General features: G+C 26.3%; 1 protein-coding gene across 2 annotated transcripts; it reads right to left on the reverse strand.

Moving 5' to 3' along the window:
- Positions 1 to 46: 46 nt before the first annotated feature.
- On the reverse strand, positions 47 to 19,611 carry LOC129976621 (uncharacterized). Of its 2 annotated transcripts, none has more exons than XM_056090273.1 (10): positions 19,455 to 19,611; positions 19,226 to 19,363; positions 13,892 to 14,010; positions 11,360 to 11,565; positions 5,493 to 5,744; positions 3,538 to 3,687; positions 3,225 to 3,307; positions 3,046 to 3,079; positions 791 to 1,088; positions 47 to 287 (listed from the first exon to the last, which is right to left on the reverse strand). In XM_056090273.1, the coding sequence occupies exons 2-10, from the start codon at positions 19,352 to 19,354 to the stop codon at positions 179 to 181; spliced, it is 1,380 nt and encodes a 459-aa protein (XP_055946248.1). In that variant the 5' UTR covers positions 19,355 to 19,363; positions 19,455 to 19,611; the 3' UTR covers positions 47 to 178. The 2 variants fall into 2 exon arrangements, with proteins under 2 accessions (XP_055946248.1, XP_055946247.1); XM_056090272.1 differs by having other exon boundaries at positions 3,043 to 3,079.
- Between the last annotated feature and the right edge of the window lie 428 nt (positions 19,612 to 20,039).

Consider the following 20,039-nt stretch of genomic DNA (forward strand, 5'->3'; position numbering starts at 1 on the left):
AAATTGAGTATGCTGGAAATAAAAAGAAATATAAAAAAATATTAACTAAAATCTAGATTAATGAGTTATTAGCCATGCACAGTAATTTCTGAGGAATCGGAAAATACTGTGAGAAATATCTTGAGTGATAAATATTGTCACTCAAGGTTCATTACAAGAATTAAACATGAAATGGAATTTATGTTGAAAATGCAGTGACAGCCGTGCTTCGTGATCCTATGCCTCCAGTCACTGGGCGAGGCTTGTACAAATCGGAGGTATCATACCATTTTGTAGAAGTTTTCGATCTGTAAAAATGTCAATGTTAAAAAGAATTGAAACAACATTTCATAGTAATATAAATTATTGTTTTATTATAATGGGCAGCAAAACACATTTATAGAAATGACTTAAAAATACTTTGTTATATTTTAAATTATAGATAAAGATGAATGTATCTAAAATATTCATAAACTTATTACCTAAATTATTTTTTTATTTAAATCAAAAAACACTGCATTATTTAGGAAATATTAAAGATGAATCATTCGTTTATTAAATTTTAAAGCTACAGCAAATCATTATAGTCAGTGATACAGATTTTTAAGTAAATCAACATAAGTTACTAAATGTTCGATGCTAGTATCTAACAAAATATTTTCAAAAATATTACATACATTATAAAATAATATTAACGTTTTAAAAATGATAATTATTGTTAGATGCAAATACTAAATTATCTCAGGTTGCATTTGATTTTAATAATTGTTGCTTTTTATTTTAGAAATTACAAATTAATAAATAAACTTACTTAGGGGAGTTATTTGCCTTTCTCCCCTTTGATGCTGAAATGTTTCGAGCTGGTGAAATCTTAGGAGGAGTAGAGCTAGTTCCTTTATCCAAGCTTGACCTTTTACGCTTTCCCTGGATTTTAGTGGGTTCAAAAATCTTGTCATCCATCTCATCTTGAGAACTTGATAATAATGTATCAGCATGTGGAAATGAATAATCCTTGTAATCACAATACATAGTTTCAGAATTATACTTAGGATTAGGTTTCCTAACTCTTTGAGGCAAAACTTTACGAACTGAAAAGCTGTCATTTCGAACTAAAAAAAAATAAAAAATAGCAACATGTTTTTAAAAGCAAGAATAGTTAAAAACACAATTTCTTTACAGGAATTAAAAATGTTCACAACTATACAACATTTTTTATATAAATATTTTTTTATACATGAGTATGTTTGCAAAAAATTAATTGGTAAAAAGAAAAAGTTACAACATTTATAAATTCATTATTTAATATTACATATATTATGAAAAAATATTATTAATACTTTAAACACAATGATTAATTTTAAACAAAAAAAAATCTGCCTTTGTATTAAATTTAGATAAAAATCGTAATAATTACTGAAAAGAAAGAAAAATGAGAGTTTATTAGCTTCATTTATATGTTATAAAAACATTTTCTAGATAGAATAATTTTTTTTTTAATTTCATATACAATTAGAAGCTAAAATGCTAAATAGTTTTCATGATCTTCAAGGAGTTTTTTGAAAGAGGATATTATTTAAAAACACAAGAAGAGATCTGAAAATAGCATTGAATAATAACATTTACTTAACAATAATATGATCTGCATTGATATAAAGAAAATTTGAGAATCTTCTAACCTAATTATCAGCTGCCAACCATTCTTCGCTTACAATGAAGAGAAACATATTTACCTGTATGTAACTATTAAATGGAACCTTTTACTACTAACCCAACCCAATCTGGCCATGCAAGTTCTATACCAATTGGCCATTTTGGGGCTGATTTCTTTTCCAATTCGAAAGTGGCAAGATATGTAAAGCAAGTTATCATTAAGGATGCCTTCGTTTTTCCTGAATTCCTCAGGTGGAGGAGAAACAGCCCAAACATAACCCATTAATATAGAACTCACACAAGAGGGTTGGTAGTAAGAAGTTTAAACCACCCCATTTCAAACAGTCTGAATTGAATGCTTTTTTATTTGAAGTCTTTGATTACAATTTTAAAATTAATCAAACATCATTTCTTCTTTAACTTTATTTCAAGCAATTGCTTTTTCGCTCAATTTCTAGGTTTTTCACGAAAATCTTTTTTTTACATTCAGGTTGAGGAAAAGTACACCAACACTGACATTCAAATGAATGAATATCTGGTGGGAAAAAACAAAAACTTGGTCAGCAATAGATAAAATTAACTGCAGTTAAACCTCACTTAAGGAGCACTTCAAATAACGAGCAAAACAAAATGTGGAAAAGTGACTCTCTTAAGTCGACAACTTGTCTCTGGCCGAGATTACAGGTGCAAGGCAATGATATCGATGAGCTGATGGAAGAAAATGTACAGTACTACTGAAGAGCTTATGCAGCTGCATTCTGTATCACAACAAAAAGCTGCAGAGGAGATTTGATCAGGAAAAGAAGAAATAATAGACATATCAGAGCAAGAACCTTCCAGTAAAATAAGGGAGATGCTGAAAGTGTATATTGAGAAGCATCATCCTAACAAAGCAGTAGCTATACACACTACAAAGTCATTTAGTGATACCACTGGATTTCATTTTTGTCAAATCTTGAACTTAGCCAAAGACAAATGACTTTAAACAATTTTCTTGTAAAAAAACTATGCTTTATAAATAATAAATTACTTTATAAATTGAGAATTTTTTTTAACTGTCCTGTTTTACATAGATTCTAATGGGGGAAAAAAAATTTTTTTAATGAGTGTTTCAATTTATGAATGAGATTTGGAAACAATATATGCTCATTCTCTAAATATGCCTTTGAAGAAAATAGTACATTTGGAATTTATATGATATCAGTTTTTATTATTTCAAAAACAAATATGATTTCTCAACTAAATACAAATATTATTCTGCTATATTTATGTAGTTTGGTAAATTAAAAAAAAATCATAGATGAAAATAATGAATACGCTTTGAAAAGACTTGTAGCAATTACTAAGAAAATCTTAGAGTTACAAAACAATATTAAGGTGTAATTTTTTTTAAATAAAAAAATCAATACTTACAACCTGAATTGTTTCTTTTGGAGAGATCCTTTGAAACCTGCAAAATAAATAATTAAATTTACACATTTATTTAATATGGGTATTTATATACCAAATCAAAAACTTCATAATGGAATTGTTTTTGTTTGTTTGTTTATTTCCTTTTACAAAAATCAAAATTTAAAACTCGCAGAAGTACATGCCTGCTTCTTTTGTTTCAATCTTTCACTGTTTTTTCCAAATTCGTAAATCTGAGAAAGTTTGCCTCGAAGATACATTTCATTCGCTGAAAGAAAATGTAAAAGATATGTGACTCACTATGCTCATGTTCAAAAAACTAATATGAAAGCGAAAAATTCAAATAAATTCGCTTATATACTTTTATTGGAAAAAATAATCTAGTATCTTATTTAAAAAAAAAATTAAGGAATTCTCAAAATTGGATTAATTTTTAACAATTTATATAGTCTGCACAAATTACTTTATTCGTAGTACAACCTATATCAAAGTACTTACCAACTTTCAAAGGAACATATTTCTTTTCTCCTTCATCATCTGAACAAATACTAATATTGTCTTCAAAAGATGATAACTCACTTGTGTGCACTGAGCTAACTGAGTCGAGAGACATCCTTCCAACAGATATCTCTGATTCGGCATCACTCTCTGAAAACAATATATATTTCATGTATAGTCTAATTTGATTTATTATTGTAGTATTAGATTGAAATCTCATTTTGAAGATACAGGAAAAATGTTTTAATCTCAAAATAAATAGTTACAGTTAAAACAAGAGGGAATAGGTCCTACCGAATCCACAATGGCTCAAATTTTTATTTTCAGAGGTACAGGTATATTAATCATATATCATTGATGAAGAATATTTGCTTTAAAGATACTTATTGGTTTACATTAAATATATAAATATTAAAAAACTGAATATGTATTTTTGATGCTTTTCTTTTTCCACCGATTGAAATCGAAATTTGACACAGAACTACAGTTGTAGTCACAAGGCCACATATACCAAATTTCATAAATTTAAGTCATTGCATGTTTTGAGTATCATATTTAAATGTATGTAAAATTACAGACACATTAAGAGTTTTTGAATTATTCTGTTCTCAGACAGATATAATTGCAAAAATGTCTCCTCCCCCCTCCCAGATTCAAGGAGCTTTGAACCGTAGAGATTCGTTAAATTCTCAAGTTCGTATTTTTTCACAATAACAATATTTTCTCATTACATAAGAGAAAGTAAAAATTAGATTTGAATGAAAATCATAAATCTTATAAACATAATAAAAATCTTATATACATAATAATACATCTCAAGTTTACTGTAAAGATTGTTAATCAATAGAAATCCGAATGATAAATGGTGAACTATGAATTTCACATTTGACCATTACCATTCAAATTCAACCATGAATTATACAGAAAACACTATAATCATCAAAAAATTCAATCTTGAGATTTTGACAAATCACCATGTTGTAGACCTCTGAGTAAAAAAGTACATTTTTGGAATTATGTCTGATACTGGTTTTGACATGTGTGGTTTTGATATGTGGTTTTATATTAAGTTTAGAGATTTCTATCAAATTTGGATGGACAATGGATCTTAAATAGAATCAAGTTTCATATTTGGAGTTTGCTGGCTTTAAACTGGGCCTTTATCATTGAGACAATACAACTAAAAAAATAATACAAAATTAAAAATTAAGGCAAATAAAACAAACAATAACATGTTATTAGTAAATCATAACAGCTATCTTAGTAATCTTAGACATCAATATTAAAAACTAGAATTCTTAAACAATAACAATGCTACAGGAATGCAGCTATCAGGGGCTCTGAAGATTTAACCGAGATTCATATTTAAATGGTTTTCTTCCAAACATTTTTTTTTTTTAACAAATGGAGTTTATATTAATATATATATATATATATATATATAATTTCTAGTTAGCTTTACAGGAATCAAAATATAAAATTGATGCCTCAAATACAGAAAACATATGATGAGAATTAAACAAAATATACATATTTTGAATTGCGGTGTTCTTAGAATGTTTCTGCAACTTCTGCTTTCTTAGCAAAAATATATTTCATGTCAATATTTATATTTCATGAAGGCTATTACAGAACTAACAGAAAAGAACTATGGAAAAATATTTATCTTGCTATAATAAATCAACTGGAGAACTATAATAAATCAATTGGAATAAATGAATTGAGCATTAAATCGTACAAATTTAATTTAAATAAAAAATACAATCTAAAAGCTATTCAAAATTCTTTGAAACAAATTGCTGATCTGAATATTTAAAGTATTCTTCAAGAAAGTTCTTAATACATTTCACTCCCATTACTACTAGTAACTGATTTTATAGACATTTATATTCTTTAAAAACAGTACAAGGAAGAATGTAAAATAAATTTTGTAAATTTTCTGAAACAAAGCATACCTTCATCAGGGACTTCATATTTTATTTTATCATTAACACATGCAATATTTTTTTCTGGAGTCATAGGTACGCTAATTTCTTTGCTTTCAGGAACAGCGGTTCCATTTGCAGCCTCTCCTTCATCTATATTTGTTTTCTTTGGTCTTCCTCTCTTACGAGCAGGAGCAGCTTTGATTTCTCCCCCGTCTTTAGAGGAATTCGAGATCTGAGATTTGTTAGCATCAGTGACTGTATGATCATTCTCTTTATTATCTTAAAGATAAAAGAATGAATATATTAGAAATTTACACAAGGCACTATTAAATAGAAACTTATGCAGAAAACATAAAATTAATAGACTGGAAACAAACCTTCATATTGTCTTGAATAATAATATGAAGAAAAGAATGATAGTTAAAAGTAACTAAACTAGAAGATAAGATTATAAAGCAGTGGGGGTTGAAATTTTGAAACCATTGAAGTTGCTTTTGAATCTAAACTGTGCAACAATGCAGATTTACATTTTGGCCTCTTTTCATTATTGTTTAATAACTTAATATTCAATTAACAAAGTAATTTTATGTATTCATTTTTATTTCTATTGTGGGATGTATTATGAATATTCCTTGACTAAACTCGCAGCATTTCTCTGATTTATGGCTACTAACTATATTAGTTTCCTGACTTTCTCTCTACTCAGAATCACTGTATATACAAAATATACATTATCAAAACATTTTCACAAATTTGATATAAAAAATATTTTTTATGAAATTTAATTTTTTTAAATGGAATGAACACCCTGAAAACATCTTATTACGATAGTATATTGTATATTTTAAATCTAAAAATACAGGAGATTTTAACAAAATACTTTTTTTCTAAAAACTGCAAAAGAATTTCAACAAACATTACACTATCCTTTGAAACAAAAATTAAATTATGTTAACAACAAATGCTATGATTTTTACATAAGTAAAATACCAGAATAACATGTTGCAGCATAAATATAAAAAAAGTATAATTATACATATTTAATAATATGTATGTGAGCAAAGATTTAAACAAGAGGAACTGCCAAAATGTTACTTTAAATCTTTATTTTATAGTTCATAAAAATTAATTGCACTAATAAGAAACTTATGTTTTTATCAAAGAATATATATTTTTAAAATTCCATTAATTATTCAAATAATGCATTACATAGGATACTAATTATAGATAACTATCGCTTCCACTCATGTGTTAACATAACGTTAAGAGCACTCATGTGTTAATTATAATGTAATCCATAGTTTTGATGAGTAGAAAAAAGCAAAGTCCTTCAATTAATATGAATTTAAACAAGAGGCACTTTTTTAAAATATTAAAATTTTTAAAAAATGCATTGAAATATTTTTTAGTGTTCTACTTAAATATAAAATACTTTGTTAAAAATACTCTTTTTCAATTTCAGTAACTTCACTAGCAATCAAATAGCTTGTAGTCACTATTACAATCAATATTTTTTCACTGCCTCAGATTTTCAGGATCATTAAATTCAATCAAAAATAAGTGCTGAATCCTTCTGTTTCTTAAATTATGCTTGTTTCGACAAGGTTTTTCATTCATTATTTCACAAAAAATGAAAGATTTTCATATAAGAAAGGCACCATTGGTTCAGATGTCCGATTTTTTTTAAAGAATTGGCTATAGAATATTGGTAAAATAAGAGGAGATAATTTTAATCAGAATCAATTTATCTAGACAAGTATTTATAACATTATCACTCACGGCAAACCCAGGAATTTGTTAAAATATAAATCTATGCATTTTTTTATGCTGTCAAAAACTTTTAGAGTACTTTTGCAAACAATGATATTTTCTACTCAGTGAAAAGAACAAAACTTCATTAAAAATTCAGAAAAACTAATAACTTCTAGGAAATTGATATATCTAGATAAACTATCTGTAAATATTCTATGCATTGCTCTTAGAATAACGCCTTCCCATTTGGTAGACTTATATTCTTATTGAAATGCTTAATGGATTATGCCGTCCACAAATACCTAAATCTAAAATTATACACTCATTTTTGCATAGAAGTTCTTTGACATGCTTTAAAATTTTCTAATTTATATTTGGTCCATCCATACTAATTTGTAAAAGTACCTGCATGTCCAAACTTAATATAACTTCTTTGAAATTCTCAAACATTTCTTGAGCAGTGGTATGCCTCAAAAATATCGAACTTTAATATTTTGTGGAGACTCTTTGATTCACGCCAATATCTTACAATAAGATCCATTTGGTATTTTTGTGAAATACATTTCAAAACTAAGTCAAAGCACACTACACATTTTTTGTTGTCTAAAGTTTTCTTAAGAGATTGTTGAAAAAACGGAACTAATTCGTAATAAATAATATACGACATTTTTGAACAATCTAAATCTACACTTTTTGGCTATTTCACTATCAGTGAACATATGTGAAAATATTTCTGACATTGAGTGCCTTAAAGGTCGAATGTAACGCACCAATTTTTAATGCCCATAAAAATTCAGCTTTAAATAATTGTTCTTGAATTAATAAGTTCGGAATGTGTTTATTTTCAGATGTCAATTTTCACGTGTTCTCTTTTTCTGTATTCCTTTTAGATACAAAGTCCAATATCAATTATGATTTATTTTTATTTTTTAGCATACACGCCATTTTGTATGTTTTCCTCTTTCAGCTTGACTAATATCTGGATGTTTTCAGATAACTTTATCTTCTTAAAAAGCGAGCAGTACGCAGCAGACGGATTTTGCAGAGCTTTTCTAACCCAATTAGCAAAGTTAGTTCATATTTTTATCACTCCAATCTATATTAAATACGGATTTTGAGTCATTCATTGTTCATTAATCTACATTGAATAAGCTTATAATTTCTCAATTAATAAACATACTATTCAATAAAATCGCGTGTGAATGACTAAACATCGCAGATTGAATGTTGATATTCCCGCTAGAGAAATTTATTCTATTCTCTTATCCTCGTTAACTGTAATCCAGGAATCTTATAGAAAGAGAACAACTATCTCTGACATCGATATTAAACTGATCTATAAAGAAAAAAAGGAGAATGAATAAAAAAAGGGGACAAGTTTTTTTTCCTTGATTAAAAATATGTTTCATTTTTGGTGCTATGATTACTATTGTTACAACAGTGTAATTTTGCTTTCCAGCACGAATAGTGTCATCATAAGAAAGATCGTTTTACAGTCATCTGCATTGGATGCTGCCGGATGCCAAGCCAGTGATCCCAGAGCTTGGCGACAAAATGGATAATGCTCGAAACTTCGAGAATTTTGTCGATCCGTCCATTAGGAACCGAGATACGCCTGATTGGTCTAGAAGCTTCTAGCCCCGCCTCTCGAGAACTATAAATGATTATGTTCTTTTTATCATAATGAAATAACAAAAAGTCGCTTTACTTTTGAAAAAAGGCTATCCCATGTTGCTGCAGCTACGATAATTTTGGCAACATTAGGCTTTAAATTTAGAGAAATGATAATACGAAATCGCCGAACGCTAGCATGCTTGGCGCGAATTCTCTCTTTGGCAATTGTTAGATACTTTTTTACAAATTTTTATGATTTCTCCAAATTGATACATTTCTCTGGTTTCTTGGTTCTGTCGCCAACCTGATTTTTATTTATTCTGATTATTATTATTATTATTATAAAAACTAAGTGGTTTTATACATCTGTATAAAAAATCTCATTTTTCTTCCTTCAAACTTTATGAAATAATTTCAAATATTTATAATTTGTTTAAGTAATAATAATAATAAAATTATAATATATGTTTCATAAAATAAATTGAAAATATATAGTTTCCAATTGAAATTTCTATTGTTGAATTTTTCACGAAAGCTTGAAAAAAAATTTGGTGAAAGTGATTCTGCCAAACTAGATGACAGGCATGCACTGCCTACACTGGTTCTGAAAAGAAATGTTTGTTCACAAAACCAAACTTCTCCTTTTGAAAATGACTGTTCCAAAACATATCAATCTTAAAAGTCGAAATGAATTTTTTAATTGAAGTAAAAATAAATAAAGCCCCAATCATGATTAAAAAAATAAATAAATAAAGCAAGATGTGGCTATGAAGCCACAGACTGTCAGCCACTCAATTAGGATGTAAGGATGAATTTGGTTGTTCTAGTCATGGCCCTTAAGTTAATAATCTCAGTTTTCTGCATCTGCTGTTGCAATGAAGATCATTTTAGATTTCTCCTCATGCCTAGGCAAGATGGGTTAGTTCATTTTTAATATATTTTCATTTGAAATAATTAAATATTAAATTTAATTTTAAAAAATTCACATTCAAGATTATTTTTAAATTATTTTTTCTCTATTTCTTATTATATATCTGTATAACTGTAGACGGATAATAAAAAGATAGAGCAATATAGAGTTTAAATAAATAAATATGTGAAAAAATAATTCTCTAATCCATTTTCAAAATAAAAATCATTGCAATATTATAATAAAAATAAGCATAACTGAATATTATTAGAGCTTTTAAAGGTTATTTAAGAATAAAATAAAAAAAAAATTTGTTTTGTTTTTGGAGAAAAGATCAATAACTTTCATTGTGATACTCACAATATTATAAAAAAATATTTTTAACAACCTTGATTTATAATACACTTCAGAAAAATATTTTACTTTTTTTTCACTGTTGAAATTCAAAGTTCAAGATCTGTTAATGAGATAGGAATTATTAGAATTAAAATAGACTAGTTTATTATGTTATATTAAACTATATATTTACAATAATGTTTTATAGATGCCAATATAAACATTGACAATCTCTAAGAAGTTACACTTCTTTAAACTATTCAGTTTTTTTGTAGGTCAAGGCTTCTTAGCCATTTAAATTCATGGAAATTTTCAAAGGATCTACTTTCAAATTTTTCAATATTTGTAAAAATTTGTAAAAAGCATTTCGGTATTAAAAGTCCTTCAAATTTTAATCTAAAGGAAAATAGTTTTTTTCAATTTAAAGGAAAAAATGTTTTACATAATTTTTAGTTATTATTAATAAATACTTTCATTTTTTTTTTCTGTTGAAATTTTTTACCTTTTCAAAAAATAATTTCACTCAGGAAAGTATTACAAAGAGTAAACATTTAAAATCACTGTTCAAGCAACAATTAATTCAAAATTCAATGAAAGAACTATATAGAAGAAGGATATAGAAGGGAGGAAAGGGGTGAGGGAGACTTAAACTGTTTCTGAACAATCATGGAAGAAGAAGAATTTGATATGACTAAAACAGCTTTGCTATTTTTTTTCTTCCACCAAAGTGTTTTCAAGGATGACTTTTTTATTGATTATGTTTGATTACTGCAGATGAATAAATATTATATAATATTTATCACTATTTATATGTAAACAAATAAGATATTCATATAAATAGTGATTACATTCATACAAAGAAAAATTTAGTGGTTCTGCTGTTTCACAAAACTTATACATGAATTATCTATGGTAAAAAATTGGTCATAATTAATTATTCCTGAAAAATTCTAATATTTACATATACCAAAAAATATTAAAAATATTAAAAAAATTTTAAGCGCTTTTTGATTATTATAAAGTATAGAAACCTTTGCTTTCAAATACTAGCTGAACTGAATTATGGATTCCTGATTTCTTGAAACATAATTTTTACTATTTTTTTAAATTCAATTCTTATAAAATGGGAATAGAGTTGGCAAAATGAATACAGTATTTACTGTATTCAGTTTTCTCCCTAATAATCTATGTAATTTAATGTAAAACTTACATTTTTTTAAAAAATTCATAGCATGTTACATTTAATAGTTTCAATATATTTACAAATAAAAACAGTTCTTACCTGTTGATTTAGGATTTTTTTTATTGAAAATTCTTTGAATGTTCTCAAATACTGAATCATTTTTAGCAGAATTACGAGCTTCTGCTGCTTTGGATTTTAGAACATCTTTAATGAGATTCCTTACGATGCCCTCAAACTCATTTTGATATTTCCGATACAATACTTCAGAAATGACAGTATCAAGAGTATATGTCATTATGCTGATTCTAAATAATATTAAAAAAAAAGACATATAAGAAACATTAATAAACTTAAAATAGAAAGTGGTGCATTTTATCTTCATTCATATGATGCACAATATTCCCTCCATTTAGGTTTTCAAAGTATACACTACAAGTGACACTTTAAAAATTAATGCACAAATATCAATAAAAGTAAACTTATCATTTTTATAATTACTAATGAGACATATTTATGAACAGATATTTAAGCTACATAAGTAACTATATATACACAAACCTTGCATAATGAGCATCTCGAGCAATGAGCAAAATGAATTGTAAAAAAATAACACCCTTAATGAATTATGTTTTGCAAAATGATCATTTTTATGTAGAAGCAGAATTTTATTTGTATCTCCGCTATTGGTCAGTGTTTAACCCTTGTTATTTTTATTTTATTTTTTTCAAATTAAAAGCAGAAATGTAAAATGTAGTTAACTGAAGCTTGAAGAAATAAATAAATTTGCGAGACACTTCGATAAGCATCATGTGTTTACATAATGATATAAGGAAGAAGTATTTCAACACCATGCAAACAAAAATACAAGCACAACTAGGAGCTGCATTCTGCATCACAGCAAGAAGTTATGAAGGAAAATTTGTCAACAAAGGAAAAGGTAACAGTTTTTACATAACAACTTTCCACTTATAGGAAATTGCTGGAAGCATGAAAACATCATATATTGAGAAGAATCATCTAAGACAAAAGTAGCTTTGCTTTCTACAAATTTGTTTACAAATAACGCTGTCTCATTTTCATCTAATTTTGAAAAGTAGGCAAAAAGCAAATGTCTTTAAACAACACTCTGGTAAAAAAAGTCTATATTATAAATAATTAATCACTTATTAGTGGTTGTTATTTTATTCAGGATGGAACAAATTATCCTTTTATGACACTGATCCGACGGAAAAGTTGTTTCACTTAACATTCATTTGTAGTTGGATAAAAATTATGCTTAATAAGCAAGATTCCACTGTATAAGCTAATTATCTCATCCAACTATATGTTCCATGACAGCTGCTAAACTGATCCAAATTAAAGGAAATTTTACATGATATTAGTAGAATATTGAATAAATTCCAACATTTAAGTATACTTTCACCATAAATGATTTTTCACTCACAATGGGTTTGCACGAGATTGAAAATTCAGTTCAGGATGAGATTTAGTATAAAATTTAAATTATTTTCCTTCTAAAAATTAAATTATAATCCAAGAATTATGAGAATACATATTTATTTTTGTATAAAAAATGGAGAACATATTAATTAAAACTGTTTGTAAATTTTAAAATTAATTTGAAATAAATTAGAAAAAAAATTTTAAAGCAAAAAATGCTAGCCCAGGATCGAACCTGTTCTCTTGAATGCTATGCCAATGCCTTAACCACCATACTATTCGTGCTTCAGCAACGGCAACACATTATTAACACATAAGCTATGCAGAAAGGTTGAAGGTTATTTTCCCGAAATTAACTGGTCATTGCGCTTTAATTTTTCATGAACAAACATTCCAAATGTATACTACCATTATCCCGAACAGAATTTTCAAGCTCGTGACCTCCCTTGTCAGAATAATTCTTATATTTAAGATATAAAAGTTGGGTGAAAATTTAATTTTCTAGCTAAAATACAAATAAGTCATCATTAAATAGTAATATTTGATAAAATCTAAATAGATAATTTCGATATCTGACATCAAAGTTGAAAAATCATTTATATTGTACAAACAAGAAATCTAAATAATTTTTATATTGTATAGCCGGGACATTTTAAAATATTAAAGTAAATAATAATAATAATAATAAAAAACATTCTTAGAAATAAAAAAGGAGAAAAGCATACTAATCATGCTCAATAAATTATCACAATTTATATTTATTTTTTCAAAAAAATACTATATAATTTTACACTTTCAAAAAGAACAAAATTCCATAATATTTGTAATAATACTTGTTCCAAAGCATGTATTAATTTATAGCATATAAAATTAATGACTGGCATGAAAGAGAAACTGATAAGTTAAAGAATTTAAAGATAATATTTGACATTGTAACTCTTGCTACTTTAAAATAAGGTGAATATTATCATTCTCAAATCCTGACATATTTCCTAAAATAATTTGGAGATTACCATTCTCGGCAATTTTGTAAGAAATTTCAAAAGACACTAATTTCTCTATCAATTCAAGATTTCTAAGTTTTTTAATGATAAATTTAAGAAAAAAAACATTTATCCACAGAAAAATTCATTATATTTAGATAATATTTCTTTAAAGCTACATTTTGAAAGTTTACAAAGTCATACTTACTCAGTTAATCCAGTTTCCTTTAGTCTTTCATCTTTTTCATCAACTGAGTTTGAAGTTAAAGTTGACATAGTATTATTAATCACATCACTGACCATAGCTTGTAAACGCTGATACGTTGGCTAGAAAAATTAAAATCGAGAATTGATTTTCAAAGACTTTAAATATGATATAAGCACATCTATATGAAATTAAATAACACTCAATTAATAAAAAAAATTAAATAGTCAAATTCAAAAATAAATAGTTTTAACAAATATCTACCAAATATACAATTTTCCTTTTTTATGCAAATATTACTAGACTTTATTAAACTCCTTATTCACATATTTAGACTTAATAATAAGTGAAATAAAAAAACCAAAACATTTTCTTAAATGATGAGGTTTAATATTGAAGTAAATCTATTTTTACTTCTTAATACCATTACATTGAATTTCAACTTTGTTTATAGAGTACATATTTTTTTTTTCTACTTTCTTTCTTCTTTGACACTACTGTTTAGGCCATGACAGTCCTAGACAGCTTTCGCTATTGCTGCCTATTCAACGAAACAGATTTCCAGTTTTCTGATACACAACAAATTGAGGTTTTTTAAGTATCGTCAAACCACCTAAAGGAAGAAAACATCATTTCCTGAAACCTAGATGTCAGAGCTTTTATTTTTACTAAGTTAGAGTCCTCTAATCTTTATAAGCATTTGAAACACCTGATACAATAATTTGTCTTTTTAATTAATGATTAATCAGTACAATAAATAACAACAAATTAGTATAATTAATTAAAAATTATATATTCAATAATAAAAAAAACAGTAAAATAACAATTCAAAACAAAAATCTTATTATAATATATTCTTACATAATTTTAATAATATTTTTAATTATATAACTTTATACAAATCAAAAATATATTAGTATATATTTCTTATTTGCATAAAACCCATATAACAATTATATTTCTAATTTCTAATATTCACTGGATAGAAAAATATATAATTACTATTACATAAAAAATGTTAGGAAAGAAGGATCTTCATCACTTAGAACTTTTTCAAATGGAGCTTCAGACTTTAATTTATTAATTAAAAGGAATTCATTTAGGGAAAAAAAAAAAACATTTTTTCCATCCACAGATTTCCATTTGGAAAAATTACATTTTACAAATTGAGAAATGATACAAGAAAAGTAATATATAAAATTAAGAAATCATTTTATGCACTGCCAAACCATTTATCTGATTGCAATAAAACTTTGCTAACTTATTGCTTGCACTTGTGCAAAGGTTATAGGCATAGTACAATTATTAGCACTTATTTTGAACACAATAAAATTTACAAACAAATCGTTTCAAGGATTCAGCATTATTTTAAAATTATCAACTGACAAAAAACAAACAGTAAATGGCAAACAGCACATGTTTTTTTAAGTTAATCACATATATATCAAACAATATAAAATTATTATCACCATGCCAACTAATGTGAGTGAAATGAAATTAAAAATATTTAGTGCAAGCGGTAATTTTTTCTTTTCTTTAATGAATGGTCATCTGCACAAGATATTGTCATTCAGCATGCACAATATTTTAGCTGCAGCGAGCCACACATATTATTAAGTTTATCTAGCACATATAAAATAAAATTATTATTATTGATGCCAATCAAGGTAAGTTGTATATAATAGGAATTTTCCAGTGCAAACAGTAAATTTTCTATTCATTCAGTAAATCAATAAATGACATTTCAGTTATACAAGTGTATATTGCATTAATTGCTTAAAAAATACACTTTCAAATGTTCATTACTTAGTAGATCTACCAGGACAGCAAGAAGAAATAAGAAAATTTGAACTTCTCAAACGAACGAAGAATGACAAGCAAGCAATGAAGCAGATCACTTACGAATTGCAAATTCACAGGTTTCAGAATCTCAAGGCCAAAATATGGCAAGAATCAAAGCATTCTATTCTTAATGGAAAGTCAAATGATGGAGATGTGCTCAATTCATGCATTCCCATTATTCCCACCAACATGCCTTTTGATTTCAAATGACTGCAGTAACCTATTCTTGCATTCTCGATGAACATCAATAAGGTACAAGGCCAATCCCTTCAAGCGTGCAGATTTAACCTAGAAAATCCATTTTTTCACATGACCAGTTGGATGTTGGATGTTCACAAGTCGCAGAGCCAAATTTTTTTTTTTTTTTTTTTTTTTTTTTTTTTTTTTTTTTTGAAGAGGGAAAAACAAAAAATATTGTCTACCCTAAAGCACTTGAATAATAAAGTTAAAAAAAAAAAGAATATTATTTATACTTCTCCTTTATAAATCATTCAATTTCAAGGAATGCATTCATTGTCGACAAGAAAAGAAATATTTTTTCTGTTAATCCTTATTAAATAAGATTCTGTGGTAGCAATGTGCCGGGTACCAGCTAGTCAATAATAAAAAGTCATACCTCATCCATGCAATATATAAAATTCTAGGAAGTTATACAGGCTTTAAAACCTGATATAAAACACAGTCTTGCTACTTCAAGAGAATTCTATTTATGAAATCTCACAATATACAGATTTCATATATCATAAACAGTACACTGTTACACAAATTTCAGTCATTTTTTAAAAAATTATATATAAAAATGAAATTACAATATTTAGAATTAAGTATTATTTTTATTCTAAATGAAAGGTCACAAAATCAAGAAATTTTTAATAATTTAATAAAAGATTTCAGTTAGACAGTTAAAAGTAGATAGCATAAAAGGAATTTCAGTTAGTTTTAAAAACACAGTGTTAATACCAAACATTTGTCAAACCTAGATTTTTTCCCTAGTAACAAGTCAAATTAGTAATGACAGCTAACATTATAGTTGGGGGGGGGGACATGAATTTGTGATTTGAAGATTGATCAATATTGTCAGATAGATCAATTGTTCTCAAGGTGCTAAAAATGGTACTTTTCTGGAAATATAAATTTTAATGCAGGAAATATTTTCTCATATAAATGAATGATAGAAATATAAAATTAATCTTATTTTCAGTGCTATAATATTATCAAATGCAACACATTTAGATGCATTTTAGTATCTGCTTTGGTAACAGATAAGTAGCGATCTCCTGTTAAAAAAGTTTGATCCAAGAATAACGAGAATTTAGATTGATCTATTTTGATAGTAAGAAAATGGAGTAAATCAAAATTTAGCAAAGGCTGCATTGCGCACATTCAAACACATGAATGAAAATATGTCAAGTATGAATAGTAGGAAATGTACATTAATTTCAATGCAATAATATGTACTTGAGTAATAACTGCATGTCAGCAATTAATCGCCAAAAACAATCACCAAAATGTCATATTTATTGCAATTAGTAATTAATTGTCAATGATGTCAAGTTAGTCTATTAACTATGTTCACTGATATCATGCAGTTAAGCCAAAAGTTCATCAATGGCATGTAGTTAATATACAAGTGCCAAATATATTTATGATAACTCCATTATTTTTTTATAACTTTCTCTCTGTTCCCTACTTACTTTCTTTAAACAAATGTACTTGTTTGTGTGAGTTCAAAAACAGGCACCAAGCTCTTCAAAACCCACTCTATACTAAATTTTTAAGATTTATGAAATTTTAATGTGCATGTTTTTAAAAATTTTATTAATAATAAGCCAAAATTATTATAATACTAAAGTGATACTTGTGTATAACTGTATGCCTGTACTCAACTATTGCCTTAACTGAAGACAAATGACAAACTTTAGGTTTAAAGTCATATCATTGGTGAATATAGTCGATAGACTAATATAACATGTTCGGTAATTAATCACTGATCACAATAAACATGATATTTTTGCAATAAAGAATTGGTATGTGGTTACATTAATACCAAAAATTATTTAAGAAATTTACAATTAGAAAATGGTTTAAAAATTTATCAAGTACCTGTATTTTATCTTTTTCATTCAGAGATAAAGGAAATACAAGGCTTTAGTCCCCCCCTATCAACCCCCCCCCTCTCTATTTGCTAAAAATAAGGGAAAATAAAAGGGAATATGTATAAACACTGTTCAGGTAGGCTTGGTCTTAATTCTATTTGCAGTCACTTGTATCAAAGCCATCAGAGATTAAATCAATGCAATTTTTAGATTTTTGTATTTTTTACAGTGATAATTTCATTCCTTGAAATTTAGCTCGTTGACTGAGAAAAATATTTAGAAAATTAAATCACTGACAAGAAAAAAAGACTTTAATTATCCGTCTTCCCTTCAATTAAATATGATCTTGATTCCTTTATTCCTTAAGATGAATAAAGGAAAATTATTTTCTTCATTCCCTTTGTTCGTTAAAGATGAATAAGTATAAGTAAATGCATAGCTTACCTCATTCTAAAAATAAATAAACAATAGGCAATAAAGAACAAAATATTCTTAACATTTTAAACTCAATAACATAAATTTTCATGTTGTTAAATAGAAATACTGAATTTTTATTCATAAGTAGTTTTGTAACATATTTTTTTTAAATAGCTTATAAAAAGTACATTATATAGGGCAAATGAAGTAGTCAAGAGTAATTAATTTTCCAAAAATAAAATAACAGTCTAAAAGTTTTTAAAAATTTATAATGCCTATCTATAAATACTAAAAATTTATACAAGTATTTAATTTTATATTAATTAATATTTTGCATCACAAAATTCATTGAACTTATAAGTAAGGAGGAAAGTAGGATACTAAAATGCAATATGCAAAAAAAAAAAAAAAAAAAAAAGAAATGAATTGAAACTGTGAAGAACATTTCAAGATTTAACTGTAAATGTTCTTCATTTAAGATTAATTATATTATTTCAATTATGTTTTTATGATCATATTATTAACTTCTATTCATTCAGTCGACATTAGTAAATAGTGATTTTTTGCTGATATATTATTTTTTAAAAGAAGCCTTTTATTGAATATAACATAATAAATTGCACAAAATAAATTTTTATTAAATCTAGAAAACTAAAGTTCATATGTTTGCATTGCTTCATAAGTTTTACAGAAAGCAATGTTACATACTGTGATAAGATTATGAAAGGTTATTTTGTTAAATGAAGAATATTTCATGCATTTTAAAAAAATCTATGAAAGCAACAAATTTGTCACACCAAACTGAATCATATAATTACATAGGATTTTAAAATCTATAATAAAAACAACAAAACGTTAATCTCAGTCAGATTTCAAATAATTATTGGTAAATTTTACAAAGAGGCTTCTATATCAATCTTAACTTATATTAAGGAACATTAAAAAATATAAAGTCTAATATAGTAAAATGAGATATGTATACCTTTGCTTTAATATCAAATATAAGATCTAACCATAATGTGTGAAGGTATCCTTTGGCTTGAATCGTTTCATAAATTTTTGAAACTGTAATGGGCTCAGTTGGGGTTTTTTTCTTCGCTGGTTTCGCCATAGTATAAAACTATTTTAAACAAAAACAAGAATGAGAAAGATTGTTTTATGCAGAATTTAGACAGTTTATGAACTGAACTAATAATATAAAAGATACGTACTCGAAGAAGATCTCGAATTATGCGAGAGCAGACTAAGTTTGTTCGCTACTTTACGAAGTTAAATGCTTCTATTTCTAATCGGTGTAAATCAGTTGCGACTTGTGGCTGGTGATGCTTAGAAAACCATAATATGTAGAGTTTAATATGCAATTCGACCGCGCGGTTTAAAATACTAAATAATCTTTTACTAAAAAAATTTTTACTTAAATTTTAAAACCACTTATTTCCTAAAAATAATTAAATATTTATTAGAGTTTTTTCCCTTCAAATAATAATGTAACTTCAAATAAAAAAATTAATGGTAAAAATCCTGACAAATAAGTTTAAAAAATTTGATTTTATTAGTTTGTTGAAGTTTACTAAATTTTGAAAATTACGACATTTAAAAGAAAATTCGATAAACTAAGTTATTTCATTATGTAAAATATTATGAAATAATAAAAGTTTTCACTTTGATGAACGATATTTTTATGATTACAAATAAAAATTTTTTAATTGTTTTAAGAAAAACTTAAGAAATTTCTACATAATGCTCATGAATTTTAAATTGAAATCTTCTATTTTTAAAGAATATAATCATTACGA

Source organism: Argiope bruennichi, chromosome 7, assembly GCF_947563725.1.
Source record: "Argiope bruennichi chromosome 7, qqArgBrue1.1, whole genome shotgun sequence".
NCBI classification, from domain to species: Eukaryota; Metazoa; Arthropoda; class Arachnida; order Araneae; family Araneidae; genus Argiope; species Argiope bruennichi.

Excerpts from the sequence above, each read along its gene's own strand:
- LOC129976621 (XM_056090272.1), bottom strand. The coding sequence starts at position 19,354 with ATGGCGAAACCAGCGAAGAAAAAAACCCCAACTGAGCCCATTACAGTT. Across the intron at positions 11,566-13,891 it reads AAGGAAACTGGATTAACTGA|AATCAGCATAATGACATATA; the intron begins GTAAGTATGACT and ends AATATTATTTAG. Across the intron at positions 1,089-3,042 it reads CAAAAGAAACAATTCAGGTT|TTCGAAATGACAGCTTTTCA; the intron begins GTAAGTATTGAT and ends ATTTTTTTTTAG.